Source organism: Solanum tuberosum, unplaced genomic scaffold (assembly GCF_000226075.1).
Source record: "Solanum tuberosum cultivar DM 1-3 516 R44 unplaced genomic scaffold, SolTub_3.0 scf00227, whole genome shotgun sequence".
Taxonomy (NCBI): Eukaryota; Viridiplantae; Streptophyta; class Magnoliopsida; order Solanales; family Solanaceae; genus Solanum; species Solanum tuberosum.
In genome coordinates, this window is record NW_006239150.1 from 717,444 (window position 1) to 727,153 (window position 9,710).

Here is a 9,710-nt window from a genome sequence, read left to right on the forward strand (position 1 = left end):
TAAAATATAGTTAACAAAAGAAAATTTAATTAAAAATAAAAAAGAATAATTTTATTTTTAATTTCTAACATGGCACTGATGTGGCAGCGAGTGTAATACACCACATATTGTGAGAGTGGTGTTACACGTCTCAGGGGTAAATAAATTCACTATTAAATAATAAAGGTGTATAATAGATTATTATAATAGTTTAAACGTATAACTAACTTTTCGAGACAAGTTCAGGAGAAATCTATGCCTTTTCCCTAAATTGTTGCTAGTAACATGCACAAATTGAAGCTTCTAGGCAGCTAACTGTCAGCACATAACATGTAGGTGATTGGTTTAAGTGGGGTTATGTTTATGTCTAACTTTATTTTAAGGCTTAAGTCATACACAACTCATCAAAGTTGTCCGCATATTTCACTTGAACACTTCAACTAAGTTTTGTATCTATTGAACATCTCTAGTACTTCAAATTGATACCAGTTGAGCATTTTTTACTTACGTGACATTTTGAGTGTAATTCACGAATAATAAGCGCGCAAAAGAATTAAATTAGACATTTTTTAAGCTTAAAAATTTCTTTTTTCTTTATTGGACTTGTTGCCATCACTTCTCCACCTTACCACTCGCATCCGCCATTGTTGCCATAAACACCCTTCTTTTTCCTCATTTTTTTCTCTTCATTTACCATCATAATCATTTTATTTTCCTGATTTGTTATTATCGCAGCCAAAACATCCATTTCTTCCTCTTCTTTTAAGCAACAACTGTTAGGACCGAAATAAACAGGTGTAATGCAGAAGCTAGCAAAGCAAACCTCAAAAGACCACGAGTAAGAAGACAAACGAGAAACACACCAAAAGAGACAGATTTAACGTGGTTCGGTCAATCGACTTACATCCACAAAGGAGATGAGCAATACACTATAAATATAAGAGTACAAAATATTGAGAGAAACTACTTCAACCAATTCACTTGGAATACAAGGAGGTACACAAAATTCTCCTCCATAACCACAACTCTCAAAACCCTAAGACTACATTGTGAATGTTGATTAAGTTAAAAGGAACAAGTCTCTATTTATAGAGTCCTAAACCTTTTCCTACAAGAAAAGGACTAGCCAATCCAAAACATTTTCCTAAAAGGAAAACCTATTTATGATAAGAAATTCAGGGCAAATAAAACCCAACAACAACTACCATCACCTCTACCATTAACATCGACACTTGGTCTGTATTTTTTTCTTCAACGCTATATTCCTTTTCTTCTTATTATTATTTCTACAGTCACTTCACCTCCTCTATCACCATTGAATCTATATTTGCCATTGTTCATTTAGAAGATTAGAAAAAAGAAAAAAAAGGAGAGTAGTGTTCTGATAGGTAGCAAGGAAGAACTTGGGTGGTTGGTAACAATGATAACTATTAAACTTTTTTTTTTTTTGAATCTAAACGATGTTAATCTATGATAAAGAAGAACAGAAAACAAAAAGAGAAAGAGACGGTGGGGGCTGATCATGGGTAGCAGGGGAAAGGTTTGGTGGGTGGGGGAATTGTGCAGGGATTACAAAATTTTCTTTTATTTTTTATATTTTTTTTCACTCATATTGAATTATATTATTTTAATAATTTTTTTGGATCCAATTGACACATGTCATAATTTAATTCGTCATAGTGTCATGTCATAGCGAGTGTATCTCACACATTTAATATTTTTGGCTAATTGTCCAAAAAATGTCAAATAGGTGTCAATCCTAAGTGGTAGAGGAGTTCAATATGTACAAAACTTAGTTGATGTATTTAAGTGGAATATGCGAACAACGTTAAAGAGCTCTGGATGACTTAAAGCCTTATTTTAATTATAACGTTGTTAAGATACTCAAAGGACCAATTATAGGAAAACCACCCAAAGGTTTCATGAAAAGGATTGAAAAAACCATCAAACAACGCAATACAACTGCTTAGGTAAAATCAAAGATAACAAAAAAAAATTCTACTTAATGAGATCACTTATAAGCTAATTATAATTTAATTTATATATAAATAATTAGTAATTCGATAAATATCAAAATTATAATGACAATTACATTTTAGGAAACCAGAATGACCGAAATCATCCTTATTTTAGGTATAATTTTATTTTAATTTTATGTCTTTTTTATTAAAAAAAACTATATTTTTACGCATAAGAAATTTGAAAAAAAAATTAAAATAAAAAAATCTTAATTTCTCCTTCTTATTTTCAAGAGAAGATAAAAAAAATTATAAGTGGACATAAAACAAAATGAGATACAGTATTGTTTTCCCATTGGAATATTAGCATCACTTTACCTATCACATTCTTGACAAAACCTCAAACGACTAACACAAAACAAACAGCTAAAAAGCGGTTTTGGAAAATCCAGTGACCAAAACATGCAAATGGTTTTACTGTGGCCTATTGTATTTTCACTTTTCCCAGTTATAAATATCCCCAGTTAATGCACTGCCTCAACAAAATCAACTAAGTAAACAACCAAAGTTGTGTTCTATAAAAAGTTTTCATATTTAGTGATCAGTAAAAAAATCAAGAAAATGTCGACTACTGTAGGCCAAGTCATTCGTTGCAAAGGTATGATTTTGAAAATTTTGAAATCAGTGAACTTCTCTATTTCATGATTCTGAAATTCTCTCCTCTTTTTTTTTTAATTTTGAGAATTTTTGTGGTAATTATGAACTAATGGGGATATATTATACATATAGCTGCTGTGGCATGGGAGGCTGGTAAGCCATTAGTGATGGAGGAAGTGGATGTTGCTCCTCCACAGAAAATGGAAGTTCGTCTTAAGATCCTCTACACTTCACTCTGTCATACTGATGTATACTTCTGGGAAGCTAAGGTAAACAAAACAAAATTACTTCTTGTTATTGTTGTGAGCAAATGTTATAAGGGGATCAATTTTTGTTTTTAAAGTATTCTTTTGAACTAATTTCAGGGTCAAAATCCAGTCTTTCCTAGAATTCTTGGACATGAAGCAGCAGGGTATGTGCTATCTTGTTTCAATTGATTGATTTAAATTCATCATTTACCGTGTCTAAAGCCAAAAGGGTACTGAATTTTGTTGTTTTCTTGATATCTAGGATTGTGGAGAGTGTTGGAGAGGGAGTAACAGAACTTGCACCAGGAGACCATGTTCTTCCTATCTTTACAGGAGAATGCAAAGATTGTGCTCACTGCAAATCTGAAGAAAGCAACATGTGCAGTCTCTTGAGGATTAACACTGACAGGGGAGTGATGATTAATGATGGACAATCAAGGTTTTCCATCAATGGAAAGCCCATTTACCATTTTGTTGGGACCTCCACTTTTAGTGAGTACACTGTGGTTCATGTTGGATGTGTCGCCAAAATTAACCCCCTTGCTCCTCTTGACAAAGTATGTGTCCTTAGTTGTGGAATCTCGACAGGTATAAACAAAATGACAATGAATTATGTTAGTAGTTTCTTTTAAGGGGTTCAAATTGTTGAGTGATATGCCTTATTTTCTAGGCCTTGGAGCAACTTTGAATGTTGCTAAACCAACAAAAGGCTCAAGTGTGGCTATTTTTGGACTAGGAGCTGTAGGCCTTGCAGTGAGTATTCTCCATATTGCAAATAACTTTCTTGTTCTGTTTTATTATTTCCCGTATATATGTTTTAAGCTTACGAATGATCTGATCTCATTTGGTCAGGCCGCAGAAGGAGCCAGAATTGCTGGTGCTTCAAGGATAATTGGTGTTGATTTAAATGCTAGTAGATTTGAGCAAGGTAATATAAGTTTTGCCTTGATATTTTCACTTAAATTCCTTCCTTATAACTTGTCTTATTGCAAATTAACTCATGCCATCCATTTTACTTCTATTCTACAGCTAAGAAATTTGGTGTGACAGAGTTTGTGAACCCAAAGGACTATAGTAAACCAGTTCAAGAGGTACTCATATTTACTTCTCCTAATGGATCATTTCGCGAAAGAAAAAGAAAAGACAGCCATGAGTCATAGTTGATCATCTTTTCTTGAATTTTGATTATTTGATCAGGTAATTGCTGAGATGACTGATGGTGGAGTCGATAGGAGTGTGGAATGTACTGGCCATATTGATGCTATGATTTCAGCATTTGAGTGTGTCCATGATGTATGTTTTCTATCATCAAATTTCCTTAGTTGTATGTTCTTATTAATACATTCATCTTAACGAACATTGTCATGATTAACTTTCAGGGCTGGGGAGTGGCTGTACTTGTTGGAGTACCCCATAAAGAAGCTGTGTTCAAGACACACCCTATGAACTTTTTGAATGAAAGGACTCTCAAAGGAACCTTCTTTGGAAACTACAAACCTCGTTCGGATATTCCTTCTGTTGTTGAGAAATACATGAATAAAGAACTTGAATTGGAGAAATTCATCACTCATACACTTCCATTTGCTGAAATCAATAAGGCTTTTGATTTAATGTTGAAGGGAGAAGGCCTTCGTTGCATCATCACCATGGAGGACTAAATTTACTGTCCTAGAAAAGGAGCTTCTAGCTAGTTGCTACTCTTTGAGAAAAGACCAATAAATTGTCACTGTCTTATTTTCCCTTTCTTGTTTGGTGATTGAGTTGTAACATTCCTGTCCAAGTCCATCCATGTCTTTTCTTTTGTTTTTTGCTTATAGATGTGCTTTGTGTTTCGCAATGCCATATCTCTTTCGGTTCTTGTAAAAAATGCAAATTCTCTCTGTTTTATCTTTAAGTATATTTACAGAATTTCCGTGATTTTCTTTCTGTCCTTCGCAATGCCATATCTCCTACGATCACTCTTTTCTTTTTCTACACACTTTTTTTTGCTCCTGCAAAATACTTCTACTATTGCATTTTCTCACTGTCCATCGGAATATCCTTGAGTAAATAGCTTTGGGAAAAAGATTTTCATAAATCTAAGTTTAGACGGAACTCTTTTCTTCTTCTTTTGGTCTGATATGAAATAGTTTTTGCATTGCAGTAGATGGAAATTATGGTTTGTGGTGGTGTTTTGAAGGTGGACATGAATGTATGCTTGATGTATCTCATTGTATATTTGGTGTAGACATATACATGTATAACATATATACTTGTTTGTATATTTGTATATGACATGTATATATCTTTTCATGCGTATGTGAATATATAGTATTGAATGTCGCGTATATCTCAAAAATATATATAGAAAGAGAAGAAGTTGAAAGCCATGGAGTGAATTTTAGGGAAGAAGTCATCTCATTTTTCGGTACTATGTAACAATAATGTCTAGTGGGAGTTTGAGTGAAAGTATATTGTATATATTTGTTGATTGTTAGAAATTAATTTAAAAAAAGTTGTGTAAGCCAAATCCATTGGTGGCCTCTTAAAGTTGGCACTAAATTTCACTTAGACACTTCAATTGGACGGTGTTCATTTTAAACACATCATGTAGGATCCGTTGTGTCATTTTGACACTTTTTGCCGTCATGTCAAAGTGAGTGTGATACACTAAACAATAGAGTGTGAAGACTCAATTTAGAGTATTTTTTTATTTTATTTTTTCTTCTTCTTCTACATTTTTCAAGCCACCACCTCCCACCATTTTTTGAAGCTTAAACTCTTTCAATGGAGGTTGGAGTTTTTATTCAAATCCGTTTTCAAGTCATTTTTCTTCTTCTTCATTGTATTATTTTTCTAAATCTACAATCAACTCCTCCATCTTTTTTGCCGAAAAAATGGATAGCAACACTAATATTTCATATTTATTCTCTCTTTCTTTCTTCCTCTCCCTCTTTTCTTCCAACAAAACAACACTAAAAAGAAAGAAAAAATAATAAATATGAAAAATAGTAAAAGAAAAGAATTAATTTTTTTTTAAAAAGTACAAACGAGATTTTGAGTGTAATGAATATAGATGATTTTTGATGGGAAAGGAGGGTAAGGTACCATCACCGCTCTCCACCTTTTTCGTCGGAAAATGGATACCAACACTCATATTTTGTATTTTTTTTTTCTTTCTCTCCCTCCTTCCTCCTCTATTTTTCTCCCAAAACAACACCAAATTAGAAAGAAAGAAAAAAGATCTGAAACAATTAAAAAAAGTATTAAAAAAAATGTTGGATGTAGTAGAGAAGATGACTACCATCGGGGTGGGGGGAGGGGGTTAAATTGATTTTTTTTAGAATAGTATTTTTATTTTATTTACTACATACATTTTAAAATAATTTTTGACTTAAAATGAAATATGTAATCATTTAATTGATTGTTTGTCACGTCATCAACGAGTGTATTACACTCTCTTTCAGCTTTTTTCTTATTGTCAAAAAAGTGTCAAAATGACACATCAAGACTTTACATGTGGTGTCTAAAATGAACATCATCCAGGTGAGTTGTCTAAGTGAAACTTGATGCCAACTTTAGGAGGCCACCAATGAACATCGTCCAGTTGAGGTGTCAAAGCAGTGACTGCATGTGCATCTTGGGACAAACTTATTGTTGCATATGCTTCAAGAAGGCATACATTTGTGAACTCAAAATGCAATCGCACATCTACACCGCGACAATGATAATATTGAGTCGTATGTACGAAATGTAAAGAAAATAGTAGACAAGTTGATTGCATTGCAGTATTCGATCCCCAATGATAATCCAATAGAATTTGTTCTTGGTGGACTAGGGCCTTTTTATTATCCTTTTATTATCATTTGAATTACGTCAAAAGAAAATTGTTTTGACGCATTGTATGAATTGTTGTTGAATGAAACGTCAATTGAAAATGGATGAAGCTCTTATCGTCATTGCACCTACAACATAATATACTCAAAGTTTCTTTTCTATCAATCATGGACGTAGTAAAGGTCGAGGTCGTGGATGCTCTTCCAATAAATATATACATGAGTTTCTCGAAGAATAGGTCCCCAAAGTTGTCACTCTATACCTGATAACTATGTCCTCTGTTCAGTTTTACTTGTCAACTTTGAGCTTTATACATCCCTTAAGTAATAATGATTGAAATGAGTATTTTATCATAATATTCATATTAATTGGTGTTTACTACTGGGTCTTGAAAAATGACAATGGAAGTAAGTAACTAATACTAAGAATAAAACATGAAAGAGAATATTATTTTTTAGTGAATATGTTAGTGACAAGTAAAAGTCTATTTTTGAAATAGTGGATAAGTAAAAGTGATCATAGAGATAACTATATTTTTATATTTAAAAATAATTTGATTTTAACTTACCGTACAAATATCTATAATTTGATTTGAAATTACAAGTTTAATTATTATTTTAAATTGTTTTTCTCAAAGTTTGTGTTAAATCAAACACAAGGCACCTAAAATAGGAAGGAGGAAGTACTCCCTATGTTTCTTTATACTTGGTCGGTGTATCAAAAATAGATATTTTATTTTACCTATTCATTTTAGCAAATTAAAGATATTTAGTTATACTTTTTTATATTATCCTTAGTATTAAATATCAACATAAGATAGTGGTAGTCAAATTTAGAGTCCAAAGCATCATTGATAAGATTAATTTTATAAAATATACTTTTAATTATTTTTAAAAAAAAATTAAGGAGTGTATCAAGACAACAAGAGTCAAGTAATATAAAACTAAGGAATAAATTACAAGGAGCTCGTTTTACTCCCTTCATCTCAAATTATTTATCGTGATTTCTAAAAATAATTTATCTTTAATTACTCTCACCAAATTAAAAATTCAAATTCTACACCAAACTTTTATCTTTTACAAAAACACTCTCTATAGTAGTTGTTTGTGTTGTATTACATAATATTTTACGTGAACATCAAAGTAGTGATGACATATTTAGTGAATATGAAAGTGATGATATGGTTGTTGATGAAAATGATGAATAATCGACTTAGGGTAACATCGATCGCTTAAGCCCGTACTGCGATAGAGTAAGCCGCTTTAGTTGGCAAGGTTATATGGTCTAGAATTCTGCCACCTGTGAAAGAAAGGTTGCGAAAGATGTTAAGAATGGAATGGCATTCCCCCTTTTTCTCATTTATGGTTCTGACAAGGACAACCTAAGGTAAGGTGGAGGTTAGGTGGCTCGGCTCCTATCCTATCGCCGGGTCTGGACATGGCCCATGATTCAGTTCGTGTTCCACGCGGAGCATTATATCCCCGTCGCAATAGGTCCTTCTCTTCCTACAGTACATGTAGGATCGACATCAACAATGCTGGGGCGGTCAGTGTTGCGGTTGACGATTCAGCTCTCGAAAATGTCAGTATTTTGGCATCTCTTGTTGCTTCGGAAGTCGCGTACTTTGTCTACTTCACGCTGTATGGAATGATGCTTATTGCACTCACTCCAAACTACCACATTACTCCAGTGTCATGGACAGTACTTGTTATTTGTTGCAACGAAGATCCAATGACTTGTAATACAAACTTATGATTAGTTTTGATAGTTTTTAAAACTTATGGGTATAAATCATATTTTTCTAAAAAAGTGAAATATGTTTCCCAAAAACTATGGCCAAACGCATGGTGAAATTTCGTCCAAATTTTCACCCAAATAATATTTACCAAAAATATTTGAAAATTTATGAACAAACGCTAGCTTAATATTAGGTGCCTGAGACATAAAATAAAGTTGAATGGTTCAATACATGTTTTTTAATTAAAAAAAAAAAAAGGCCTAACATATATACAGACTCTTAAACTTGTCCTTAAATTTCATTTTGACACTCTAACTCAACCTTGTTTCATTTTAACCCTTCAGCTCCAATTTTTATGTTCCATTTTGGCACTTCTAAGTGATGTGGCAGAGTGTGTGTATCACACTTTCTCTAAGAGAGTGAAAGACAAAAAAAAAATCTTTAAAAAATAATAAAAGATTGCCCTTCAACTCTATTTCTTTTATGTACCATTTAACACAAAATACTAATTTTATGATTTCTTTATTTCTATATATGTTATTCAACTGCAATTTTGCATTTTAAAAATCGGCGTCATCCGTTAGTTATTGTAAAAAAATAAAATTGACGGATGATCATTGATTTTTTTATAAAAGAAAGTAACAATTTCTTTTTAAGAGTTTCCCTATATTTTTGCTTGAAAAATAACAGACGAAAGTGCACCAATTTTCTTTCTTAAGAAAATCAATGACAACCCAACGAAGTCTATCGAGTTTCAATATTTTTTTTATAGTGTTATTAATTAGCAATGAACATGAGTTTTTTTTACTCGTATTTAGTTGAATGAAAAATTAAAAAGTTGATATTTGAGTTAGTCCAAATAGACTAGATATGAAAAAATAAATTATGTGGTGTTATTTAATTTAATTCAACACACTTTCGTCGATTATTTTTTCACACAATAATATAGAGAAACTCTAAAAAAAAATAAAAAAAAATGATGTTCATCCATTATTATTTTATTTTTAAAAAAAGAAAATATGTCATTGATTTTTAAAATGAAAAAGTGGAAATGAAGAACATAAATAAAAATAAATAAATCATAAATTCAGTATTTTGTGTTTAAATGATACTGTATATTATACATGAAAAAAGGAATAATGCGATTACTAAATAATACAAGGAGAAAGGTAGATAAGGCTAAGTTAGCATGACAAAATGAAAAATGAAGGCAAGTTAGAGGAGTTGTGTATGTGTTTTTAATTGATTTTTGTGTCATGGCATGACATGTGAAGTACATACATCTCACTTTGTTGATTCTTTGAAAAGAAGTGC

At 32.0% G+C, this 9,710-nt stretch overlaps 1 protein-coding gene across 1 annotated transcript; it reads left to right on the plus strand.

Moving 5' to 3' along the window:
• Nucleotides 1-2,529: 2,529 nt before the first annotated feature.
• ADH1 (Alcohol dehydrogenase 1) lies at nt 2,530-4,756 on the plus strand. Its single transcript, NM_001288151.1, is given in 9 exon segments — nt 2,530-2,595; nt 2,727-2,863; nt 2,960-3,006; nt 3,105-3,430; nt 3,513-3,595; nt 3,695-3,770; nt 3,872-3,933; nt 4,040-4,135; nt 4,222-4,756. Coding segments are annotated over 9 exon segments (1,143 nt in total). The 5' UTR covers nt 2,530-2,558; the 3' UTR covers nt 4,501-4,756.
• Nucleotides 4,757-9,710: the final 4,954 nt, after the last annotated feature.